Source organism: Ornithodoros turicata, chromosome 3 (assembly GCF_037126465.1).
Source record: "Ornithodoros turicata isolate Travis chromosome 3, ASM3712646v1, whole genome shotgun sequence".
In the NCBI taxonomy this organism is placed as follows: domain Eukaryota; kingdom Metazoa; phylum Arthropoda; class Arachnida; order Ixodida; family Argasidae; genus Ornithodoros; species Ornithodoros turicata.
In genome coordinates this window covers 66,831,748-66,859,207 of record NC_088203.1, presented here as the reverse complement: position 1 = coordinate 66,859,207, position 27,460 = coordinate 66,831,748, and the positions used below count along the sequence as shown (strand labels likewise).

The 27,460-nt window shown below is 47.4% G+C and overlaps 2 protein-coding genes across 4 annotated transcripts in view; both read right to left on the bottom strand.

Moving 5' to 3' along the window:
- Nucleotides 1-2,230: 2,230 nt before the first annotated feature.
- Nucleotides 2,231-7,788, bottom strand: LOC135389593 (uncharacterized). Its single transcript, XM_064619629.1, has 2 exons — nt 7,708-7,788; nt 2,231-3,655 (listed from the first exon to the last, which is right to left on the bottom strand). Exons 1-2 carry the CDS (start codon nt 7,786-7,788, stop codon nt 2,231-2,233), a joined length of 1,506 nt encoding a protein of 501 aa, XP_064475699.1.
- A 7,602-nt stretch (nt 7,789-15,390) lies between these two features.
- Nucleotides 15,391-27,460, bottom strand: part of LOC135388563 (iron-sulfur clusters transporter ABCB7, mitochondrial-like) — a 281,999-nt gene continuing 269,929 nt past the window's right edge. For all 3 annotated transcript variants that reach the window (XM_064618182.1, XM_064618183.1, XM_064618185.1), the window contains one exon: nt 15,391-15,655. In XM_064618182.1, the coding sequence (XP_064474252.1) occupies nt 15,437-15,655 (219 nt within the window). In that variant the 3' untranslated portion in view covers nt 15,391-15,436. The remainder of the gene's footprint in view (nt 15,656-27,460) is intronic.

The window sequence follows — 27,460 nt, the reverse complement described above, 5'->3', positions numbered from 1 at the left end:
CCGGACACGGGGTACATCTTGCGCGCCTACAGTACACGCAGTGGGTGGCAGCTCTGTGCCGTGCTCGTTGCTCATCATTCAGCACGATTTCGGCGGGGCAGGCATTCAGGGTGATCATCTCGACCAGCATTTCCATCAAAGCTTTCACGCACTGCCTCGCGGAATCTTCACCATGGTGCGTCCTGATGCGCATCACCTTTGAGTCGTGAGTGCGCACGAGCACGGCAAGAAGCTAGAGATGACGTGATGCTGCATGCCAACACCACTGGGCGCGAGTACGCTCTCCGTGTCCAACACGACGACATAGTTATACTGCGGCTTGTACTGTATTTTAGTAAATTCTACAAAGTTTTTGCCCGGTGCGCAAAATTCCAATATGATTTCATTTACGTCCGCGCACAGGCGACGATGTTTCGTTATGCTCTCTTCCTTCAGGAAAGAGCGCGTGCAACGCTCGCATACAAAACGCTTGTCTTTCCTAATCAGTAATCGCTCGAGGGACTTGATTCCAAAAAAATCCTGGTCTATAGCCAATAAATGAATTTCCTGTCCATACTCGAGTTTTTGGGGTCGCGACACGTGCACTTCCTGATGAACATACTCGTATATGTACACGGATATCATGTTTTTGTCTTCGAATTCGTCCAGGTCAGAGTAGGAAACGGAGAAGCGACTCGGCCACCAATACTCCGACACATAATTTTCATATTTTTTGACCATGTATTCCAACTCTGTGGATGCAGGAGGGTGAGCGTATTGTATTTAAAACACTCACCTTCCTTACGTGCCGCTAAATGAATATTCCTTAGCACGCTCCTGCGTTTAGCCAAATGATCGGGAAGCGTCCCATTGCATCCCAATTTTTTAGTTTTCACAGCAGAAATGCACATTTGAACGTTTTGGACGTCGGTGGACAAGAACCCCCTCCCTTCCCGCTGATAATTTTCTACGCACCCCGTGGACTCCTGAATCACGTCCATTAGGGTATTCGCGATGGCTCCGTCACTGTGGACTTCGCGAGCAAACGCCATAAAGTGGGCGATGTGCGCGATTATCTCCCCACGAATTTCCTTTATCATTAAAACATCAGAACAAATGCAAAACCTAAAGGGTATTCGTTGCGCTCTCAATATAGCGACCATATCGTGAAAGTAACTCATTAAATATTGTCGCAAATCCTCTACTACTTGTAGTGGTCGGCGGAGACGTGCTTCTCGCACAGCTGCTCCAAGAGGTTGAAGAAGCTTCGGTGGTTCAGGTTATTGTTGAAGTCTAACGTGCCTATTCGCTTCCTTCACACTTCCTCACCCATGCATCGTACGCGAGGGAAGCCTCCGGCTGCAGACGCTCATGGATGGCGCTCACGAGAGCTTCAGGTGTTTTGTAGTAATTTGGTGGAAGTGAAAGGTGCTGACTTTCCGTCTCTCGAGTCTTTATGTGGATGCGGTACGTCTTTACTATGGGATTACATGCGATGCGCTTTGGGGATCCTTAAACGTGGATGTGCGTCACCTGAATGAGGTCCAGGAACTCTGTCGACAAGTTGAAATTCTCCGGGAGAGAGAGCGAGTAAGTGTTGTCTTCGTATTCCACCCTTGATTCTGTATCGTTCGTCGTTCTGAAGAATTTGTTGAATGTGTCAGTAATTAGCGATCGGGGTTCCAAAATTAGATCGTTATTGATCACTATCACCCGGGGAACTCGCATCATAATGGCTCTTTCCTCCGCAAGTGGTATCACATCTAGGACGGCGCGTATATTCTGACCTCGTCTGAATGCTTCCAAGCTGAAGACTTGTCAGATAGCTAAACCAATTGAAAACTCCAGTAACAAGAGGTGAAAAAATGATGCTATAATTCACCTTGCAGCCCTCATGGTCGCTCAATTCGAACGAAGAAAAAGAGAACACGAGACCTCTCGATGTTCATGAACCCGAAAAAACGACGAAGTCGCAGTGAAAACACTAGCAATAATAGCACAAGAACTGGTGGCGAGACCAAAGGAAAGAAAACAAAGGAAAACATCAGAAATACAAACTGCGCAGGCAGAACATTCCCCCCGCTGGTATCATGTAAGATACCCGACATGAAATACCTTAAGAAAGCATTATCACGTTTGCACAGAAAGCACACACAGTCTTTGCCAGTTCGAACCAAATTTGCGCGATCGTCACATCAGTTTAAACTGTAACGGCGACTAAAATAGCAAACAACTGCACACGGGAAGTCATTCAGGTGAAGAGCACAGAAGAACCACGTCGTTCGAAGGTCTTCTTGTTCCCGTCCTTTGCCGTCTGTACTTCCACCTTTCGCACTTTGCCGTCCTTTCCGTGATGCACTACAGTGATCCGCCCCATTGGCCATTCATTACGCCTAGCTCCACTATCCTTCAACAGAACCAGATCACCGACTCGAAGATTGGGTCGCTCTTTTTGCCATTTTCTGCGGCCTTGAAGTGTGGGTAGGTACTCTGCTTTCCAACGGTGCCAAAACGTGTTGGCCAAGGCCTGAACCTGTCTCCATTGTTTTACATGGAGGCTTGTGAACTCTCCTGGAGGTGCTGAGCTTGAGGGAGGCTTCTGAGTCAATATCAGAGCTGGTGTGAGGACAGAGGGACATTCAGGATCCGATGAGACTGGGACCAGTTGTCTGCTATTGATGATGGCAGCGACTTCTGCCAAGAATGTAGTTAAGACTTCATGTGAGAAAAGCTTGGTGTTTCTGAGGAGTAGCATCGAGTCCAGGACACGACGAGCAGCTCCAATCATACGTTCCCACACTCCACCCATGTGCGAAGAATGTGGAGTGTTGAAAACCCACGTACAGCCTTGTCCGTTGAGAAACCTCTGAACCTTGTTGAAATCAAGACCCACTGTAGTTATCTTGAGCTCTGCACAGGCTCCGACAAAATTCGTTCCTTGGTCTGACCGAAGTTGTTTTACTGGACCTCTGACAGCCAGGAATCCCCGTAATGCGTTTATAAAGCTCGAAGTGTCAATCGCCTCTATCACTTCGATGTGGACTGCGCGGACGGCCATACACGTAAATAACACCGCCCACCTCTTATTTTGAGCTATGCAGCCCCTTGTGCGGCGTGCGGCTATCATCCATGGACTAAAAACGTCCAACCCGACGAAAGTGAAAGGAGGATCCAGGCTTAGTCGATCCTCACGAAGAGGTGCCATCTTTTGCGTTTCCAGCTTGCCGCGGAGTTTCCTGCAGGTCATACATCGTTGAATGACCGCGCTGATACATCTCTTTCCACCGACAATCCAAAATCGGGCAGCTCTGACGGCGTCTTCGGTGAAGTGACGCCCCTGGTGTCTGACAACGTCTTCGTGGTAGTGTCGCGTAAGCAACAAGCCTATGTGGTGGCAGCCTGGCACGATGAGAGGGTGCTTCTCCTTTTCATCGAGTTCTTTCGAATTTCGTAGGCGGCCACCGATCCTCAGTAAGTCGTCATTGCCGACGATGGGGTCTAGTTTTGACAGAGTGTGGTTGGACGGAGCATGCTTGCAGTGAGCATTAGTACCAAGGCTCAGGAAGACGTCTGCGAATTCTTCACGCTGGACAGAGTGAAGTATGACCTTCTTTGCTGCCTCGAATTCGTCTACGATCCGTGGCTTGCTGCAGTAGTGCCAATCGCAGCAACCATCCTGAGGGTCGTGAAAGGAGCGAGTGACATGTATGAGGTTCGCTACGGCACGTACGAGAGAAGTCCACGAGGAGAACCGTTCGAGCTCCCAGCGACTGCTTTTCTATGTGTGTCACGGAGACCGTCACTAGCGGGCGGATGTCTGGGTCACCGTCCGGTTCGAATAACGGGAAGTCTTTCTCGGAGGTCATACATTCGTGTCTTTGGAGGACTTTTTGGCCCTGTCAGCCAAGTCGTACGGCTGAGCGCGCTCGGGGCCACAGGTCTAGTGGCGTGATCCGCAGGATTTTGGTCCGTTGGGACGTAGTGCCACTGGCCCGGTTTCGTGGTTCTTCGAATGCGGTTAACCCGGTTGCTCACGTAGACGTAAAACCGCCTTGACTCATTGAAGATACATCCCAGGACGACCTTGCTGTCAGAGTAAAACCTGACATCATCGATGGGTGTATCAATTTCGCCCAGGATTAGCTCTCCGATTTCGACAGCGAGCACTGCAGCGCACAGCTCGAGCCTAGGAATTGTCTGTTCAGGTCTTCGGGCTAACTTTGCTTTACCGAAGACAAAACCAATAAAACGTGTGGCGTTTCGTTAGCGTCGATCACTCTGATGTACGCAACAGCGGCAATGATTTTCTCCGCCGCATCCGAGAATATGCAAATCTCACGGCGACTAGCGTGTGCTAGGGATACGGTGACGTACCGGCGGATAGGAAGTGAATAGGGCAAATTGTTGAAGCCATACGGATGCTAACCTATTGTACATTTTTCTTAATTTTTCAGAATGAAGTACGTTCTGTCCAATAAAGGTCTGCGGTCAGTACGTTCAGCAGTAGAAGAACACTGAAGAATTTCTCCGATGAATCGGGAGGACGATCTGGTTTTAGTGCTCCCTGGTGTATCTTCAGTTGTACAATTTGTATATAAATGTTGCTTGTGTTTTGTGTTACTTCCTTTGCCATCAACTTTTTTTAGTTTTTTCATGGCGTGCCAGCAGCAATGCACAAAAATCCGAACTATGCGAGCAGAGCAGAAATGACAACACCTCAGGCTGAGACTGGCAATTGCATAAGTTTTTGAAACAAAACATAAAGTAGCAATGAAATATATTAATGGTAGATTTGTTATCCCATTCTAATATTAACCTCTTTGTTTGATAATGCAGTAATCAACAGTGACATGTTTCTGCCTTGGCGATCGCTCAACAATAATACACGTAGGGGACATTTTTTCCGGAGACATTTTGCCGGAGACGTTTTTTTCGGGGACATTTCTGGGGCCATTTCTTCCGGGGACCTTTTTTCCTACACCCGAAAAAACTGCCCTGGGCTGCGGAGCATTTTGCCAAATAAAATGTTTGCACGTACTTTTAGCAATGTGCTCAGGCAATATCAGCCAAGAGGACATGAAAGTGGAGCTGAACGTTTAACTATGCTTTCAACAACGAGATTTGACTAAGGCAGACCACACTTAGGGACGACACAAACATGTAAGCCTCATACGCCCGGAAATCAACGAATGCAACAACTCAGGGAAAAGAGGCGCTGACGCCAGGAATCGAACCTGGGTCTTCTGATTTCCGGTCAGATATGCTACCACCGGAAATCAGAAAGAAATCAGAAGATATGGAAGATCAGAAGATACGGAAGAACGATGTTACGGAAATCAGAAGACCCAGGTTCGATTCCTGGCGTCAGCGCCTCTTTGCCCTGAGTTGTTGCATTCGTATGCTTTCAAAGGTTGTGCAAACGCAGTTTCACCACTTAATGCAAATACATAGCGGGGGGAAAAAGGCACACCATCGAATCGCCTTCTGGATGTGAAAAAGTGGATTAGGATGAGGAATGTGTTTACGGGCAAGCGGATTACACAGAGTGAAATATTCCTTAGGATAACAGCATTTAGAACTGAAGCTTTCTTTTGTTGTTTTCTTCTTCTTTTTTGTTTCATCAACGCTCCAAGCGAAAGAATAAAAAAAATCTATCAAACGACGCTGCCATTTCGATCAAACGGTGTTCGATCAAATGGCTCTCGACCAAACGACGTTCGATCAAATGTCCGGGAACCCTTACAAAAAGAAAAAGACACACACACAGTACAATTATTTCAAATGATTTATTTCAGTGTGAGGAGTAGAACAAGCAGCAACATTTCTTTCTTTTTTACATACTTCCATAACTACTTACAAAAACGAAAAAAATACATACAGTACAATTATTTCAAATGATTTATTTCAGTGTGAGGAGTAGAACAAGCAGCAACATGTCTCTTTTTTGCGTACTTACAAAAAAGAAACACACACACACGCAGTACAATTATTTTATTCCGTAACTACTTACAAAAGGAAATAAGAAAGAAACACAGAGTACAGTTATTTGAAATGATTTATTTCTGTGCGAGGAGTAGAACAAGCAGCAACATTCCTTTCCTTTTTCACGAGCTGAGGCAATGTTCACGGATAAGCGCGGAGCTAAATGTCAAACTGGCCAAAAATGTTGTAATGACACATCCATAAAGCATAAACGTCAAAACTACGCAGTATCGCCACGTCATCAGAATTTAGGTTACTGCGACCACACGTGCCCTTACCGAGCGCCAATGTTGCGAGAGCAGAGGCTGCGGGTCAGCTTGAAGGTCGTCGTAGCTCTACCGGAAGAAGCAGACGACAGCAGTTCACATACCCCGAGCCGAGCGCTACCGGTGCGCCATCTCTTAGGCAAGAGCAGAGACCGCAGCGCTCCGCCTTCCAAGTCCTCCTACTAGCGCGCATTTTGGAAGCGGAGCCTCCCTCGCTCTTGGTCAGCAAAGTCAAGGATAGTCAGAGTGATCAGTAGGCTTAGAATGGACCCATCAACGGAGCCGGTTAATTAGCATAAAGGGCGGAGCAGTGCTCAGCAATACGCCTAATCCAATCAGCGTGAAATGGGGGGAGCCAAGTAATTAGCATAAAGGGGCGGAACTACAGTCAACTAATGATCAGTAGGCTTAGCACGGGCCATTCAGCATGGAGTGGGCGGAGCCAAGCCAACTAATTTGCATAAAGGAGCGGAGCTACGGTCAGCCAATCAAAGATCAGTAGGCTTAGCATGGGCCAATCAACATGAAGTGGGCGGAGCTAATGGTGGCCAATCAGATGGCTTAGAATTGGCTTGTGTTGGATTAGAACTGGATTGTGTTGGATCAGAACTGGATTATGACTTAGAATTGAATTAGGATTGGATTAGAATTGGATTGGGGAAAACTCTTGGCTATAGGACATATATACTACTTGGGACTTCCGCTATAGCGTCGTCTGCTTTGCTGCACAGTTGCTCAAATTGCGTGCAAAGTATGACGTTGTTTCAAGTGAAATTTTCGCCGTTGTGAATATTGTCGGCCATGTGATACACCCACACCAAAGTTTCCACTTGTGTGCCACTGCTAATTATGAAATATTCACTGCACACTTTCGCATTTGAGCTCCGCGCTCCGCTCTAACTTCACGTCATTTTGAGGTGGCGCTTTCCCTACCAATTACGATCAAGGGTTCCACGTACGATTTTATTTCACTTGCGGAAATGAACTAAATGAATGTCAGACTTATTGTATTCAATATCTACGCAGTTACAACCTCAAACTGGAAAAGAAACGCGTTGAATTTACATACCACGCGCACACTACGTTTTCCGCGCAGTAGCACGCATCACACCACGAGCGCGAATGAATATCCGGCGCAACAGTTCCGCTATAGCGAATTCAGCTGGTCGTTTGAGTGCAGGCCAGTGCTGTGCGCCGGTGTAGGGTGCGTGTAGGAAAACCACGCCAGTGTCGCTTATACCAATCCGCCCAGCCAATCATTGTAGACGATGCTAGTGCCGGCCAAAAATGAGAAACGACAACAGTCGTTCAACCATCGTCGCGCCGCACTGGCAATACGGCAGCGGGATGACTCATGCAACTGATGTACAAGATGGAGCCGTAGGACAACCAGTTTATAACCACTTTAAACATAAAATACATGGCAGTACGAGAATGCACATTCACAACCCTCATTCATAACCACTAACCACATTCATACCTCATCGTCCGTGTAGCGCGAAACAGTGTCCACAGCGTATAGTTCTCCACCTTCGGATGCTTCGCCCGTGACCCCTCTCATACCATACAAAGAAGAAGAAGAGAAAAAAAAGAATGTCGAACGCCTCAGCATAAAGCGCGGTGTAACTGCTGCTACTATTGCTTAAGCTGTCTGCTCGACGAGCTTGATTCATCCAAGGCATCCATCATATGCAGCAGGCAGCAGCAGGTCTGCCCGTTCCATGGCGGCCATGTTGAGCAAGTATCAAAATGAGGGTGAGGAGGAGCGGAAAGCGGAACTTGAGAGCTCGTCTACTGGTCCACACGACCGACTCTCGGTGTGGCCCAACCTGCGCGGATTCAGTAGGTACATTCTTTTTGAAAGAAAAGTGCTGCACTCGTGCAGCACCAGTTCGTAAGTGCACGCGGGGTGTAGACAACAGTTCTGAACCAGTTGCACCTGCGAGACACCACCGGCTCCTAAAAAGAATGAGGAAGTGCAGACCTTGTCGTCTGCTACTGAGAGTTTCCTTGCGTGTGGTTGCATGGCGGTGTTGTACTCTGTTTTCTTCCGTTTGTTCGCGCTTTGTTTGTACTAACAATTCGTAAGAGGGTATTGGGAGATTCTCGTTCCTTATAGCATCCTCTTTTAACAGCACAAATTTCGCGAGACAGATGGAGGTGGGGGCACGTATATTTATAGTTTACTTCTGCGTTAACTCTACAAACAAGAAGCGTGACAGGTAGTTAAAACCAAGCACACATAAATATTGCTTGATGTCACAAGTAAACACCCCCCCCCCCCCTTGAATTATACGCTCGCCGTTATCCGACAACAGCGGGCCACGAACGATGTGCTCTCCGCCATCTTGTCGTCTGCTTCTCTGCACCCTTCCGTTGCAGGACCGGGATCCGTCGTGCAAGAAAAAATCGAGAAGTAGTCCAGAACTAGGTCAGCACTTTCCCAAAATGAATGGGCACGATCAGATGCAGTGAGAGTGCATGACAAAAAGAATGCGAGAGTGTTGCACTCCCTGCACTGGTTCAGGAGGTGCAGGTAAAAAGAACGCAGGTAGTGCTAGCGAGCGCACGCTGCACGCGACCGACCAGCGGAACATGTTGCATGTTGCCCTGAAACGACCAGCAGAAAATGCACGCTCGAGCCAGTACAACAACTTCTGCACGAAAACGACCAGCTGAATTCGCTAGTGCGCGATGAGTCATCTCCGACATCTTCGAATGGTTCCGACGACTAGGCTGCCGTACTATGGTTTGAGTCACGCGGCACCGCGGCACCAGCTCGCGTGGCAAAGTGGCTAGCGTGCTGGCCATGTCACGTCGTGACTGTGAGGTACCCGGGTTCGAATCGCGTCATATGATAGCAACCCAACTGTTGACGTTTGCGCCAGCCGAAGATGTTGGAGATGTCATAACGCTGAATTTCGAAACCACGGAGCGCAAAATGTAGTTCCACACAAACAAACGGAGCACTCGGCCTCACAGCTGATAATGAAGCCTGTTTATTGGCCGGTCTTGTTCGAGGCTCGGCCCCCTGATCGCACGGCAAAAGGCTACGTAGCTGTGTGACGTATGCGTGGTGGAAAGAGGCGCGTGGGTTACTCATCTTTGAAAGCATTTATATCCAGGTCACTGAGCTGGCACGAGCCGAACGAAATGTATATTTGGATATTGGAAATGTATATTTGGATGTTTGATTCTTTCATGGGGTACCATTATTTGGGAAATCTTTCGCGGCCTGTTTATGGCCTCTCTAAATATAAGGATCACGATCGCCATGTGAATGTTGAAGACCGGGGCCTAGGAAGTACCACTATGATCGCTTCCGGCGTTTGCTTCTTTTTATTCTATCTCCGTCTCTGGACGCTCTATCTTCAAATCGTCTTCTTTCACGCCGGTTACGGGACAACAGCCAGGGGCGGATCCAGGATTTTTCCGAGAGGGGGGTCCAGTCTTGCCCAGCTCGGTATATACGCAACCGAGGTCAATTAAATACTGTGTGAAGACAGAAAGTAAGGAGGGGTCAGGATATCCTGACCACCTGCATGGACCCACCCCTGCTAACAGCGCAGTGTTTTACCCATGCTCAAGCACAACTTTCCAATCCGTTTAGGACAAGAAAAGGTGCAAAATAACAGGGAGTGACGGACATTCGCGCCTCAAGTGCTGAAAGCGCACCTATGCTTGAGGAAAACAGGAGAATGTTTCATAGAGAACCATTAAAACGATCCATCTTTTCGAAGTTTGCGTACATCCACTAAGGCCTGATGGTGGCATCTGATACCATACAAGTAAAATACATAGTTACTTACGCGCAGAATGAGATGCGCATCATATTGTTGTGTTCAAAGAAGTCCACAGATTACGATCGCTCAACAAATTACTTGGCACCTAAGAAAAGGTAAGGGCCGAAAGGGCTAAACAGTGGTGCTGTTGACTATATAGAAGCTCAAATATGGCTACTGTTGACTATACGCAATGGAAGCTCAATAGGAGTGTTGTATAAGTGTTCAGCAATACAAGCAATAAGGGTGTGCTTGCCTGTTTATGCAATACAAGGTCAATGGGGTATAGACAACAGGACCCCAATGATGAGGTTGTAGACTTCTTGCAATACAGACAAGATAGGAAGCAGGTGGCCAATTCCCAAAAGACACTCTAAAGCAAGTTCATACGAGTTCTTTAGACGTCGTATTGCAATTGCTGTGACTTCTATGGACAAATATCAAAATAACTTCTTTCAATTAGATATGTACGCACAATATATTCTTGTTCTGATGTATTTCTTTTGCGGTTAAAAAATACAATTTCTTCAAAAATAACCTTTATCTACACCTGGCTCAGGTTCTCAACACGTTTGCCAGGTGTGTCTAGAGTTTCACGTCCGATTACGAATAAATCATGACGTCACAGCATACGCCGTAGAAAATTTCGGTCACATAGTACCGATCTTTAGACGTTTCAATTCTTCCACCCAAATGACAGCAGAATCCCGAATTATAGGTCGAATATATTAGGAAACCAGCCTACATCCTCTAGTATTTTTCCATGAGCATTTTACAATATAATTTTTGCAAATCGATTCAAGAGAGCACAAGGCAATCCCCAGTGTTATTATTATCAGTGATGACGCCATCGACAAGTGAGAACTTTCACCAGTTGGCTTTCTATAAAAATGTCTATCTTCACACGCCTCAGCAATTGTAAGGTTCCGAATTACTGCATCCTGTTCCTGGAACCCTTTTTTTTATGTTCTCTCCATCCTGTTACTCGTTGTCTTGAGCACTGTGCGTGTGTGCGGTCATGCCCAAGATTCGCGGCCAAAAACTTCAAGCGTGCTTCGCCTGCATTACACCCATAGACGCAATGCATAACAAACGTATAATTTCATTTTGGCGGAGAACGCCGACGCTTTTCACTGGTTCGCCACTGAATCCTGTGAGATCTATATTCAAGAAATGCCGAACAGGTATTATCCGTATATCTCCCCCGGCTTTTGTTCCCCTGGCGTTTGAAAGCTTACACATTGTACTCAATAGGACAGAAGTAGAATTCGCGCTCCATTATGATTTCACAGTCTGATACATCAAAATATATCAGCTTTAGGTAATTTTTCACTGCAGTTTCACAATTAGGGGGACAACGTTTGGAACCTAAAGTGAATGTCTTGGTTTTGTAGCGAGCCAATTTTGTTCCCGAGGGCATCAAAGTGCGACTCAAATGTGAGACATCACACTTACAGAGAGCTTAGCCTATCGACACTTCCGCATGTAGGAAAGCCGACTGTACATTTGAGCACGTGTAAATGGAAGGAGGAATGAAACTCGAAAGGGAGGGGAATTATCAGAGTTCAGCGCGCATACTCCTCTGATAACCAGCACCGCAAGACGGGTTTGATAAAATCATCTACAAAATGAAAGTGTGCTTTCACGGCCAAAGAGACTGAAGAACATTTCTGGTTACTTCTGCTTTAACAACAGAAAAGACAAGGCTGCAGGTACTGCGTTCCCCCGAGGTTCGCGTTTTGGGAAATCGAACGCTCTCTTCTTCTTCGCATCAGTTTCTTAGTCTTTCTGACATTGGACTTATGGCGTTAAAAAGATGCACAAAAGATGCAGATGTACAAAAATTCTTATGGCTGTAGTGTACCGTTATCGCATTGTGATCTGCCCGCCGACGATTTCCTTTTCATCTTTACCTTATCTGTGAGCGTCATGTTTTTGTATGTATACAATGTATGCTTACGTTTACGTTTCACACTTTTTCTTATTTTTTTCTCGTAGCACTACGGGGAAGCTTGGTTGCCACTAGTATGAAATTTGATGGGTACCTTAATGGCTGTAAAATCGTATATTTAGTATAACGACTTTATATACCTCTATTTAGGAGAAGCGAAGGCAAAGCAATTTTTCTTTTTCTTTTCTTCATGCATACACTTGCCTCGGCGACAGCACGGCCGGGACGAGCCGCGCTGTAGCCTGCGTTGTCCGGGAGCGTTATTTAGGAACAAAATGTGTAAGTTATCTAAGTAAGTATCTAAGTAAGGCATATGCTCCTATGTTCAACTCACTTAAATGCGTCGAATACAACTGGGACCTAGCGCATATAATCGTGTTGCGTCAATGTTTTCTTGACTTCAAGCCGATCATGGCGGCGTACCTGCGTAGAAACTTAACACATTGCCAAAAGCGCGCTTTTTTATCCTTCCTTTAAACGAATGCTCGCAGACATACATCATTTTGTGCAGTTGCCTGCTTATTTTAGCGGCCTGTTTTGCGCGTGAAATAGTGCACCCTGGGCGAGCTTTGCAAACACTCGAGGTGACGTTGTGCTTCGCCTTCGACAAAGTACTGTCAATTGCCTAAGAAAACGTTGCCCCAATATTCCAATCACCATGGCGATATCCGATCATTCTTTTCTTTTCTTCGTGTCTGCAGGCCGCATTGGACCATGGGGGAACTACGCGGGCCGCATACGACTGCTTTGGGGTAGCCTGCGTCTGGTATACAGGGTGTCCTAGAAAACGTGTCATTGAATTCTAATAAAGAAACTACGCAACCTGGAATCATGCAGTTAACGGCATTTGTCCTTACTTGGTTTTTGCCATCTCCTGATGTGCACGCCATGTAACCTAAGTTTAATTATGTAAATTTTTGCGAAGTGAACTCGGAAATTTGGCAAATAAAGGCCACTTTTTTACGCCACCAACATGAAGAGCGTGCCGAATTTACTCGAATTCATGATAATTCACAGTGATATTCAGGGTCTATCCTGTCGGATAAAATAGCCGAAAATCATGCCTGTCGGGGCACTTGAATATAACGCGCGAGGAGTTTTTGAGCGCAATCGCTGCCAGTCCGACGAAAGGAGGTGGGAAACCCAGCCCACAGAGTGATAGTAGAAAAAGTGACAGTTTCTGAAATTGGGAGAGGGAAGGTATGGTCCCAGCCGAGGCCGGACGCGATAAGCTATGTCTGTGTTATCTCTTTCTAACATGTCAGTGTGGGATGGGTTTCCAACCCCCTTTCGTCGGACTGACAATGATTCCACTGAAAAATTCGTTGCGCGCTATCCTCTGCGAGCTCTGTAGAGCATGATTTTCGGCTGTTTTTTTTTTTTTCCTATATGATAGCACCTCAATATTCCTGTCAATTATAATTAATTTGAGTAAATTCAGCACGCTCATCAAATTGGTGGGGTAAAAAAGTGACCTTTACTTGACAAATTTCCAAGTTCAGTTCGCAAAAATGTACATAATTAAACTTAACCTGACATGCACGTCAGCAGGTGGCAAAAACCTATCAAGAACAAATGCCGTTGACCGCATGATTCTATGCGGCGTATTTCTTCTCTCTTTTTTTTCTTATTAATATTCAATGACACGTTTTCTGGGACACCCTGTAGATTATCGAATTCACTTTAGAGATCACCAAGCCTACCGGTCCGTGTCTAGTAGCTTTGAAGGCACTAACATTACAAATCGGCCTTGCAGGGTTTGCTCAGAAGTTCGGTAGGAGTGTACTAGTAATACTAATCGAGTAAAAATCTGATGCAGAGACAGGTTTAGAAAGTCATTAGCCAAGACGTCGAAAGCAACAAAGCAGTGTCGAACTTTCAACTTTTAATCATATGATTAGAGGTTGAAATAACTTTTCATACGTTTCTGCGCAACGCAGAACGAAGAAATCATTTGATTGAAGTCGTTTTGATCACGTAAACGGAAAGATTCCCTGACATCGCATTTGTGAGATTCCCTCACGATACCTGTGTACAAATAAACGACGCTAACATGAACCGGTGCACAATACCAAATCAGCGCTGTTTCCAGAAACGCCCCGATCAAAGAGCTCGCCTAAGGTGAAGTAATTGCGTGCTTCAAGTGACTTGTACGCTTTCACAAAATCAGGTATCAACCGAATCGGCGAAAATATTAGATAAACTACAGTGTGATTGTGATCGGCGGCATGTTTTGCGGCTGGGCTGTCCAGTTGTCGATGTGTAGCGCAAAGATATCCTCACGTTGTATGCCGTTCATAAACAACTTGGTCTTGTACCGACACTTGTCTGATTTCTTCATAGCTCTAAATTAGCCTGGTATTGTGGAAGGAGACAGTCCAGAGCGGTGTAGCAGTGCAACACAGCCGATGTCGCACCTGCGGAAAGCATTCGCACGGCTGCGTTCATTTTATTTTTCGAACACCCCCTAGGTAGCATCAGGCCTGCGTGCTTACGTCACCCCACGGAGGCCTGCCTGGCTTTGCGACCTGCTCAAAGTTTTTTCTCGTTCGCTCTTTCATCAACATCATAGCAGCATCCACAGCAGGCCTTCCTGTGTGACGCCGTGTCACGTGGGAGCAGGCCTGATGCTACCTAGGAGGTGTTGGTTGTTCCCACACCAACTCCGCGCATGCGTTGTTGGCGCCTCTTGTTTGAACGAACTGATAACTTCTTTTCGTGTGCGTTTGTGCTCCACTCGGGCGGTATTTCGAAACTTTAGGGGCACTTTTTTAAACCGGAGGAGAAAAGAAAAAAGAAACAGAACTGAGAGGAGGTACATAATCACGGGTAAGAGAATCGAAGACCCCCTTACCCTTCTACAACTCCGCCATCGACAGTTTTGTTATAGTTTCTGCAGTTAAAAGGATCCCCAAAGAATTTTAATTAACGATATGTAATTTACGAGGAAACAAAAAATTGACTGAGTATCTCTGCACCCTTTCTAACATTACGCACTAAGTCTCGTTCAAGTGCAAAGCACCACTTATAAAAATGTTTGACTAATTTTAAATGAAACGCCCTTCAATAATTGTGAAAACAGAAAGTGTCGGAGGTATGATGGCATTGGGAATACCATTCGTACCAGCAATGCTCCTATAAAAAGAAATCTGGCATTTGAAAGCGACGAAGCAGTTTGAGGAATCCTTATCAAGCTCGTCACACGGTGCCCGTTATCACCAATCAAAAGGAAGTGACCAGTGATTCGTGTTCGCTCTCTCCTGTCCTCCTCCTTCCTTTCGGGTTTCATGCCTCCTCTCACCTATACACGTGTACAAACGTAAAGTTGTCTTACTTAGACAACACCTGCTGTTAGGATAAGCGCACTTTTGGGAGACGTGTCCGCGAATCTTGGGCATGTATACAAGACTTACTCACCCAAGACCACTCAGAATAACAAGAGGCTTTTTATTTCCGCACACTTGCGTAAAATGACACTAGGCAGTCATTCGGTATTTTGGCTGATTCTGTTGGCTCCACAGCTGACAGTAGTAACTGGACGGCCTTGCTAACAGCTCCTCATGAGTGCCCTGCTCATGCACTTTACCATCCTTTAGGACAAGGATCAAGTCAGCATCAACAACGGTAGACAGCCTGTGGGCGATGCAGATGGATGTTCTTCCTGCCGACGCTCTTTGCAACGCTTTAAGTATTTTCTGCACAGAGAAAGAAAAAAGCCGTTGAAGTTGAAAAGGGTTACAGGACGTCTCGGTAATTCATACTTTAAGATCGCTAAAAAAACCGTGCCAAGGAACTGAAAAGTCGACGCTACACACAACACTGTTGCGTGTGTGTGCCAATGTTGTGTCGAATTTTTAGCTGCCCGGTACTGTTTTTTGCGATTTTAAAGTAAGAGCTGTTGAGTGCTTATTTGAATGCACCGGTGTAAACCTTTTCACGTGTAGAGTATACAGATCCAGCTATTCAAATTATCACGCGGAAATAGGTAGTTTGTGCACGAGGAAATTGCCATACAAGAAAAAAGTGAGAAAAACTATACTATGTGGCCATCAACACAGGACAGAGAAAAGAGGAAGGCCAGCTTCTAGACCCAGTAGCCCCTTTGACCGCAAACAGAACGGAGCAATCCTCTAAAGAGTAATCAAGAATTGGGAGTACAGCCATTGAGGCATTGCTTTTACGCTTGTACGGCGTAGTGCTGCCCCTGTCCTCCATGGCATGCAGAACATACGCATACCAGCGCTCCTAACTACAGCCACTGTAACTATTCTGAGGATTAAGGTGTACTCATCTTAATTCTCACACTAAGCTAAACGCACTACAAAAGTAGACACTGAACTGTGATGTATAATGGACATTGACTCTTGAACAATGCCATACTACTTTGTGAAGAACTGCGTATTTTTCTCGAATCTTTTTTTTTTCTTCTGCTTTCAGTACCCGATTTGGAAAGGCATCTTATTTATTTATCTTGGTGTGTCAAGAGGATGCCTTTCAGTAATGAATTCCCATACACCGTCAGGCTCCACAATACCTACACCGCTCCTGTTTATATATACAGGGTGTTCCAGCTAAATGCGAACATACTTTTTAAAAATAAATACATCACTTTTTCCCATATGAAATCAATTGCGATATAACATATGCTGAAGGGTACTCCTTAGAAGGGCATTAGCAAACTCCTCAGGCAATGTCTTAATTAACTTTCAATAATTAACTTTTTAATTATAAAAGCTACGAAGCTGACCCAATGAGAACATATGGTCCCTTCGATGCTAAACGCGAACATATATTTTTAAACATATATATATATATATATATATATATCACTTTTTTCGTGATGAAATCAAATGCAATGTAGCATATGCTGAAGGGCACTCCGAATGAGAGCATTAGCAACTTCTAAGGCACAACTTCTTAATTAACATTCAGTAATTAACTTTTTAATTATAAAAGCTACTAAGTTGTCAGAATGAGAACATCTGGTCCCTTCGGTCACCTGATACCGGAGCCGTTTTCTGAACAAAAATCCGTTCGATAGACCGTCCGCAAAAGTCATGAAGCAACACCACTTTTTTCTTTATTTTGTTCACTGCGCATCTTCGGAGAAGGGTCTTTCCTTCACCCCCAATGTGAGAGTGTGAAGGAGCACAGTAGCCACCTCATGCGTTGAAGATAAGCTTTAACTTGCGGAAACAATACAAAAACAAATGTACTAGGTGAATCTATCGGAACTGCCCTCATCTTGGGTTGCATTTTCTGTTTTCTTTTAATCTTTTTCCAGGACGCAAGAGGCGACAGCGTGATCTGTCACCCTCTCACATTGGGGCGATGGAAAGACGCGTCTCCGAAGATGCGCAATGAATAAAATAAAGAAAAAAAATGTGTTCCTTCACGAATTTTTTTGCGGTCGATCTCTCTACGGATTTTTGTTCTGCAAACGCTCCGGTATCAGGTGACCGAAGGGACCAGATGTTCTCATTCTGACAACTTCGTAGGTTTTATAATTAAAAAGTTAATTACTGAATGTTAATTAAGAAGTTGTGCCTTAGAAGTTGCTAATGCTCTCATTCGGAGTGCCCTTCAGCATATGCTACATTGCAATTGATTTCATCACGAAAAAAGTGATATATATATATATATATATATATATATATGTTTAAAAATATATGTTCGCATCTAGCTGGGACACCCTGTATATGCGCACGATAGATACATCAGCTGAAAGAGCATTAAAAGCTGAGTGAACTATTACCAAGTATGGTAATGAGGGACGTCTACAACCACAGAAATCCCGCGTCGAAGCTGGAACAAAACTGCGCGACAGAGCATGTTCGCCATTTTTTATAGCACAGAGCGTTGCACCTGCATGCCAAAATTTGCGCTCCGACTGCTGATCTGCAGGCATACTAAAGGATGAAAAAATTCACACCAGTATCTTTTAAAACTCAGGAGATATATGCGTGCAAAAACGGTGAATCTGAAACACTCGAATTCAGGTCCTGATTCTCTCAATTTCTTTCTCTTTTTTTTTTTTTGCACGAAAGCAATTCGGCAGCAATTTTACCGCTGTTAATCATCATGTACGACGAGTTTCTAAATATAAAAGACTAATAAAAATCCAGAAGGTCGATGGGACCTCCCTGACTGAACTGACGTGCAACAGGCCTGTGCTAAGTACAAAGTATGATCGTTGGTTCACTAGCTGATTCACGGAACACAATTACCCTCATAACGTCGTTTCACATGCACTCCTCTTTGTATGACTTGAGAAGAGATCAATGGTCAGTTAAATTGCCAGCACCTCGTACAAACTATGGTAAATTTACGCTACAGTTTTATGGAGGGAAACTCCTTACCGCTGGCATTAAGGTAGAACACTAATTATAAGTCCATGAGACGTGACCTTAAAGCTTATTCCATTATGCGGTCACTTTAGGGTACCACACTAGGTTTTTGGAACAAATTTATCTCGCTATTTTCCATAGTTGTTACGATGTTGACTTGAGTGTGTATAGTAGTGCTGTGTACTTTTGCGTGTATTTATTGTTTTTTTTTTCTTTTTTTTTGTGTCACGCACGACTGTATCAACTATTGATTCAGTTGTATAATCTTGTACATCATGCCATATACGTAGATGGGATTGCATTACAGGTTTCTTTCCTCGCAACCCCTTTGAGATATTGTGTTCCTGGTATTGCGATAATTAAATCATTGAATCCTAAAGCCTAGTGTCCTGTTTCTTTCTGAACAGTGCAATTGGTACCCCTGTACCTTCGCATTCGTTTCAAGGTGCCACTTGCTCCATTTCTGCACAAAACCGAGAAACTGCTGCATCGTCGACCAAGTAGGTGCAAAGGTGTAGGACAAGACGACTAGAACACAGGCCCAGCAACATGTCGGTGGGAATGTGCTCTCTTTCGCGTAATTATGTCCTTTCTTCTTCTCTGCGGGAGTATCGTTGCCAGCTCTATAATCGCTGGTCGAGAACGGAGGTTGGTCGAACAAGCCGCCCCTGAATTGATCTATATAAGACACCAAAAGTGATGTCTGTTTTCTTCACGATAGTAGTCGAATGTTCCACCAGCACGTAACGTTTCCACACGAGGGACGTAGCTCAGTGTGTACGTCGTATCTTCACACCTTCCTGGCTTCGTACAGGTTCCGCATAACATCGTGAGACTAAATACTCACTGCCGCATTTCCAAACGCGCACGAAGCAGACCGAGCGTTGTGATCGTACATGTTTTGCGTGCGGCGTAACGGCAAACCCGACCATAGCTTGCCCCGTGCAGAAACACAGGTGTCGCATTCTCTTGCTGTTAAAGTCACTGGACTCTTTGCTGAGCATTTCTGGCCGCGTGTAATGCCGCCCCACTTTGTTACGTTCCACATCTCCCGCAGCAATGGTCGTACATCTGAGAACTCTATCCTTGCGTTAATATTCCGCAGCACACCGCCTAGACTGCAACTCCGCGGCGTCCGCGTTGCCGAACGACGTCACGTGAAATGCGTTCTGCAGACACTGAGCAAGCGTGCCGCTTTCTTCTCAGCCATGGTGGCGGGATGTACGAGAGAGTGAGAGGGCAGTATCCTTCTCTGTGACGCGATGAGGCTTCAAAAGTGTGCTAAAGAATGCTATCGCATTTGAAATCATTATGCAGACACACCAGGGGGCGCGCGCCCAACGTCTTACATCACGATGTATCAGCAAGTTCATCTACACGCTGCAGTCGAGCGCATTTGCAGCAGGGTTTTATAATTTGATAGCTCATACAAAATATGGGTTTCAAAGAGGATACCGCCCACCGCATGTCATTATGTAGTTCACTAAAGTTGGTGTTGACCCTGGGTTCATTCACTGTTCCTTTAAAAAAGCTGATTAAGCTTTCAAAAACAAAACCTGTTTTTGATTGCGGAGGACTTACTTATGCAAATAACGTCACCGTAAAAAAGCACGTAACTGAAATACATGAGGAGCCACTGAAGCGCACTTCCCTTGCTGCGTACCACGCACATCACAGGAGTCACAAAGTAATGTGAACACAACAAAGGCACTCTCCCTGCGCGACCCACGACACCAGTGTTCGGGATCCCAAGCCATGTAGCATTTCTTAACGCACTTTTCAGGCCTCGGTGTACCCGTCACGTACGGTCGGTTCTCGCCCTGGTTTGTTTCTTTATCGGCTGAGAACAAACGTTTCGGTGGACACCCTTGCTCAGTAGGGAAGCTTAGCAGGTTAGAAGGACTTTACGATAACGGTTGCGAAAACGTCATGCTTTTGAAGCGGCAATGCGCCATGACAGTACGACTCTGCGTATGAAAGAAAGAAAAAATTGGGGAAAGCACGTGACAAACGTCTGTCCACTCAGAAAGCAGCAATAAGGGGGAATTCGCAGACGGGGCACAACACTACGGTGAAAAAGATGGTGTTGGTGCTAATGAAAGAGCTCCCCGTTGTCGGCCTCACAGAGGTGGGCAACATCACGACTAACGCTCTGGGGGAATGTGCATCCTGGGCCGACTTTCAACGTGCACGAGGGAAAAGCGAAAACCTGAGGGGCTGGCCTACTGTCACGGCGTATGGGGTAGCGTATCGCCTCGGCGATGGAACTCGGCTGACACCACGTTTCTGCTATTTGATTTGATAGTTTCCGTTGTGGTATAGTTCTCGTAGCGCTTCCGATATGCTAAAACTCCCTATCAGGGAGTTACCGAGAACAGGCGCGCTCCATGCGGTCGGTCGCTGCGTGGTGCAGCGGCAAAGGACCGGTCGGAGCCATGCAAGAGAGCGCTTTTGAGAACCGAAGAAACCGCTGCAATACATATGGCGCCGTCATTCGTCAAAAACACAGTCTTCCGAGGGAATATTGAGCTTTAGTATATCGTCGACTATCGCCTTTGCGTACGTAAGGGAAAGTTTTGGCGGTTCTGCGCACGCGCAAGACAAACAGAGCTTTGTGCAGTGCGCAGAACCACCACAATATTCCTTACGTACGCAAAGGCGCCAGCGTACGATATAACTGACTAATTAAAAGGCCTTTCATTTATGGCGTCACATGTATCGTAGCGGCTGCCGAAAGTGCTTTCTGGCCTGGCTCCGTCCGATTCCTTGCCGCTCCAGCACACAGCGACGGACCGTCTGTAGCGCCCCAGAAATTCCCTTCGCCTGCTGTTATGCTATGTTATGTTATCATAAGCGTTTGAAAGTGACGTGTTTAAACACAGGACTTGTATATGCGATGGGATTTTTGTACCCCACGACATCGTATAGAATCACTTGCGCAACCTCAGCCTTTCCTTCCCTCCTCTTCTCCAAAATACCGAGACTTTTCCTCGAGAAAATCTGTGCAATTGAATAAAACTTTCGCAGGACGATAGCTATCATGGCGGCGAGCAGTGTGGGAACAGCGATGCATAATCCGTGAAGGAGAACGTCAAACCAGCTGAGATTTTGCAAAGGTTGCAGTCACAGTACAGGGAACAAACGATGTCAGGAGGAAGCGTGTACGAATAGCGCAAACAGTTTGGCGAAGGACTGGATATGGTTCGTCCGGCTGCAGTCGCAGGCGTTGAGCAAGCCAAGATCCGGCGAGTAACTGTTCGGGAAATTGCAGTCCAGCGTAAAATTAGTGTCGGCAATGTGGAGACAATCATTTGTAGCGGCGACGACAACGACGACAACGATGGCCACGCGCGTGGAGCACCGGCTTCAGTTCCACCGGCGCGGCCATGGAGACAGGCCACCGTCACCGCCTCTCCGTGGCATACCATCATCGCCGGTCGGGGCTCATGTAGAGGAAGACCACCGTCCTCTACATTTGGTGACCCGGACAAAGAACATCACGTCCGCAGCAATTCGGCCCTTCACCATCCCAAATTTCTGACCACGCCATCGAGCAGCACTACCTCCGGCACACACGGCCCACCTTCACTCCTACCGCACTCTTCGCTCTCTCTCACATACGCTTCTCTCTTCGCTCAAGTCTTCTCACGCTTCTCACTGCCGGCCGCGACACTCGAGCCTTGCGCTCACCTGCCGGTTGCGGCAGTCGCGGCAGCCGACGCCTCGGCACACTTAAGCCCGTCTCGGCACCTCACTCACTCCACCTGGGACTATCGAGCTTCGGCTCCCGTGCCGGTCGCGGCACCCCAGGACCACGACACCGAGCGCCTCACTCTCTCTGCGACGGATCGCTGTTCCCGTCCACACCTACCACAGGGATGACTACCTACACACGGATGCTGTTCCCGTCTTCATCCCCTCTGAAACGCCGCCAACGTGTGCCGTGCCCCTATTCCCGCTGTTCCCGTTGTTCCCTGTTCTTGCGATGCGTCCGCAACGCATCTGACGGCCGGGGGACCCCTGTAGCGGCGACGACAACGACGACAACGATGGCCACGCGCGTGGAGCACCGGCTTCAGTTCCACCGGCGCGGCCATGGAGACAGGCCACCGTCACCGCCTCTCCGTGGCATACCATCATCGCCGGTCGGGGCTCATGTAGAGGAAGACCACCGTCCTCTACACATTCACGAGCACTTACTGTTCCAAAGTCTGTGCAAGATGGGTGGCAAGCGCACATGGCTTTCTCTGAGCTGCTGCTGAACCGAGGGGGACCAATTTTTGCAGTCATATATGACATGTGATGAAACGTGCCCCCTCACAAAATTGCTTGGTCCACATCCAGCCCACCAACGCTCTGCCCTCAAAGCTCTCTTCACCTTTCTGGATTTCAATAGGACTTGGATCCTTATTGTGATCCTTACCATTATTTCATTCCCCGCATCATCACCAGCAATGGGGTAGAGTATCACCCCCTGGTGATGGACCTCCCCATTCATCATCATCTCGCAATAAAGTTGTTGTTGATCAAACCTGGATGCATCATTTCACGGCAGGGACAAAATACAGCAGCCTGGAATGGCGACATACGGCTTCCCCGCCGCCAAAAAAAGCAAGATGGAGCCGTCCGCTGGGAAGCCCCTGGGAACTGTCTTCTGGGACATATGGGGTCTCGTCCATGAGGTCTTCTTGAAGCAAGGGGTCACAATTAATGTCCAGTACTACTCCACGTTGATAAAGGGTGCCGTGTGAAACGCAATTCGCAAGAAAAGGCTTGAGATGTTGTCCTGAAGGGTGTGTGTGTGGGGAGGGGGGGGGGGGCTCGTGTGATCAAGTGGAGGCATCCAGCCCTCGTCCTTGATCCTGACAAAAAGCCGCCACCGCAGCGGTTGAGAGACAACAGAAGCACAAAAGACGACAGCAGGATAGGATCAGGAAGATTATGTTAGAAAATGGTGGTGTATGCTCTTCATGCTCGTGGAGTTGCGGCGGTATTGGTCTAACGGGTCGGACTCTACCCCGGGTGGGTCGGAGGGCACGGATCCCACTAATTGGGGCTCAAACTTGGGGCTCGACCCGTCTTGCCGCACGCATTTCTGAGTGGCCGAGTAGTAACGATTTTTAAGTATTTCTAAGTAACGATTTCTAAGTGGCGCGCTGCAGTGGCGCTGACGACAATGATTGCGTCGTAAACCGTATATAAATCCCGATCTTGAGGCACTCGTTGTGTTCGATGAGATATGGCCTCGCAAGCGGCCACCACCCCAAGAACAGGAGCTCCTCGACCGGAAATGGCGCATGACGACGGGACAAGATAAAGTATGTGTGTCGCTTCAATGCACAGTTCTGGTCCATGAGAAAAACTCCTGCCCTCAAACCAATACCGAAACACGACGGTAACAAGGCCGGCAATAATGCAAAGAGGTTGCGTTGCAGAGAGGTGCGTCGCATCGGTGGTGTCGGCGCAATTGCGTCCTCGCATTCATAGTGAGCGGCGTCGTGAGTTGCGATGTGGCTATTTGGCATCGTGTCAAAATGTGGCCTCTTCTTGTATGTGACGTCGTGGGTCTTCATACAAGATGCCTCGCATATCATAGAGAACCAGCGAAGTGGTTTCTGCAGCGCTTTTTTTTTTTTTTTTGTTGTTGTTCTTTAGCTCGGCTGCGTAATCCTGCACGCCATGCCGCAAAAGAAGAAGCTCGAAACCGACAGGGACAAGGAAGAACCTGCGCTGTGGTGGAGGACGTGATTAGGCAGATGGCGGCCCTCTGCACTCTACCGTCGCAGCAGCTTGGTAGCAGCACAATTCCCGCGCAGCGGTCCTCGGAAACCCCGCTACACCTGAACCTGACGGTACGGACATTTACGGGCTACAGCGACGCCAGGTCCGTCGAAGACTTTCTTGCGGATCTGGATGCTTACCAAACGGCCGTTGGAGCAACTGACGACGTCGTCCCACGCCGGATACTTCCCGCTGCATTGGTAGGCTCAGCTGCTTATGGCTCCAGTCTCAACCCCCATTTTCATCCATGACTGAATTTAAGCGGCTGTTCCGGGAAGAATTTGTGCCCCGGGATTACGTAATGCGTATGCGTGAGGAACTTATGACTCGAACGGCAACACGAGGAGGAGAGCCTGTTAGAATATATCCGGGCAATCCAAGAGCTGCACCACAGAGCTGAACCGCTCGCGAAAGAACGCGCCAAGGTGGACCGCGCTAGTCGCCAATGCCACCCTCGTTTTAAGCCTTATTTGCGTAGTGGAAACTTTTCTTCCCTCGATGACCTTGTTAAGGAAGCCCGTGTCATCCAAGCAGATTTGGTGGCGGATCTATACAGTACCGCCCACCACCTAGCCCGGAACAACCCCTGGAACCTAGCTGCGCCGAGGCCGTCACTAGACGCAGAATTAAACCTCCGCGGGACTATTGGGACGTACGGCGGTTCGTCCGCCGGACCGGCATATCGTACTTTGGATCCTTTTGCATATCAGCAAAGACATAGAGCGAGGTCTGCGCAAGCAGAGCCGAGCCAGCGCGAAGTCGGTGATGCACGCCATGCACCACGGCAGTACCGGCGCGACTGTCGACCGGATAATGGAGAATTTTAGTACGCAATCACCTTTGCGTACGTATTGGATAGCGTTGATGGTTCTGCGCACGCCCATAGCAGAAAGAGTGCTTCACGCAGTGCCCAGAACCACCAACGCTATTGGTACGCTATCGCCTTTGCCCACGATGTACTAGAACTGTCTCTTAACGAAGGAACTCAACCCCGTTGTTACGGTTGCGGCGAACGTGGTCATTTTCTTCGTAAGAGTTCGAATAGAACCCCGGCCACCCCCAGTCAGCCACCGCAGGAAAACCAGGACGCCGGCGGCGGTAATTGGGAATGACTCAATTCCGTCGTCGGCTGCTGAAAACATCGACAAGAAGCGTGTCAATTCTATGCTCTCTTTACTGATAACGAAGTGACCTCGGTCCCGCTTGCATGTCGAGCGCTGGATGACGTACCAGCATTGGAACGTTTATCGTGGTGCGCGTTCTGGGTAAGGACGTCGCAGCTTTGGTGGACACTAGAGTGGCGGTATCCCTGATCGGTGACACCATCTATGACTGGTGCCAGGAACGAAAAATTTTCGTCAACCAGGACCTGCCTAAGGCTCGCATCAGATGCAATGGTACCAGCCGGAGGAGCAGTACGCCTCACCTTGACCGTCGACGACTCAGGCAACGCTTCGTCTACCTGCAGGGATTGGCAGGACTGATGATCCTGGGAGATGACTTCATTTTCTGGGTGGTACTCGTCCTGGACTTACATTGCCGAGGATACCAGCACGCAAGCGGTACCACATTCTACCCGTTCATGGAGTGAACGCCGCCAGAAACGGAGCAGAACCGGACTGGTGAGGAGAACCAGGATCCAGAAGCTGGACAATCGACACCCGTTGAGCTATTTTCCAGAGCAGAACACCTAACAGCCATGGTTGTACGTGCTGTCTTTTACTGAGCCCTGAGACTATTTCTAGGAACCACTGACCAGCGACGCACGCTCACTAAAGCACTACTCTCCTGTATGTCGGTCACTCTCCTGTATGTTCATAGAGAGACCAGGTCTAACCCGTGCAAAAGAGCATGGAGAGATAGAAACCGGCGACGCCGAAAGGCCCTGACGATTTCATTCTCGGCCTTTGAATGTTCATAAGCGCAAGCTCCTCGATGCTGCGCTGGACGAAATGATCGAGACAGGCGCAGTGAGACTTTCTCGCAGCCCGTGGGCTTTTCCGGTGGTTCTTGCACCAAGAAAAGACGGCAGAATATAATTACAGGCAACCCCTTTCTGGGTTTCCACGTTGAAAAAGTGATAGCGACTACAGGTTTTTCCGCCCATCTTATTATAAGTGCCTCCTGAATTAACTGGCGTGCCATATGAAATAATTCACGGGCCATTCAATTTAATCCGGGTGCCATCTGAAATAATCCAGGCGCTACTCAGTTTAACAGGATGCCATCTGAATTAATCCATGGTGTTTCCAGGCACTATTCGCTGCGAGATCGACCTACAGGGGGCGACACTGTCACCATTCTAGTGCGGATAACACGTGGGCCGATGTTCGGATTTGATGGTTCTTTTTCGTAATTCTTGTGTATATTCACCAGATGATGACTTGTGCCGCGATGGTACGATACTATTCGTTTCCCCCTACCGGCACTGAACGCGGAATAAACGTGCATACGACGCGTCGACACTGCGATAGTTCTCTGTTCTCCGCAGCGCGCCGACACCGTTCGATCTCCGAGCGAATAGCCGTGTATTCAGACGAGAGACATCCCCGCAGAATATTTTAGCGGAACCTTCTCAACACTAAATGGTCGGTCACTTTCACTAGAAAGCAATACTCTACGTAGCACACCTTATAGATATCACAAAACATGACACTTGTGCTGCTGACAATGACGAGTTATGACTTTTCCATATATATTTCCCAGCTCCCCTATGAACAACAGACAAACTGGGCCAGGTCGCCACAAAGAACAAAGAGGCATTCACGAGCGACAGTTCTGACATTGGTCTTGTGTTGGATGTGTAACAATCTGTATTCAACTAACAGACAAACCAGTAAGATCACATCCTACTGCTGATCGCATATTCTTAATTGAATGAAGGAAAAGTAAAATGCTGTTGACGGGACCGAAGCTCTGCAGCGTCTTATGCTGCGCATTCGAACGGTGCCGAGATGAAGTATTAGCAGACGACACCGTTGGTCATGTCGCTGCCATGAAATATATTGTGACTGAGGTGCTGAATATTCCCCGCGGCTAGCAGAGCTCGAAAAGAAATCACGCACATAGCAAACGACACCACTAGTACTGCTGTCTGCTACGGCATATCTTGTGACTGAGCTGCAGTATATTCCCCGCGGTGAGAAGAGCACGAATAGACATGACGTACATAGCAGACGGCACCAATGGTCCCGTCGTCTGCTCCGGAATGTCTTGTGACTGAGCAGCAGGATATTCCCCACGGTTAGAAGCTCACGGAAAGACATGTCGCACATCCTGCAGTTGAGTTACGGGATATTCCATAGCAGACGACATGACCAATAGTGTCGTCTGCTATGTGCATCATGTCTTCTCACGCTCTTCTAACCGCAG

Bases quoted from the DNA above. Each gene is read 5' to 3' on its own strand.
- LOC135389593 (XM_064619629.1), bottom strand. From the start codon at position 7,788: ATGAGAGGGGTCACGGGCGAAGCATCCGAAGGTGGAGAACTATACGCT. The intron at 3,656-7,707 runs GTATGAATGTGG...CACGACCCTCAG, and splicing joins CGCGCTACACGGACGATGAG to GATGGTTGCTGCGATTGGCA.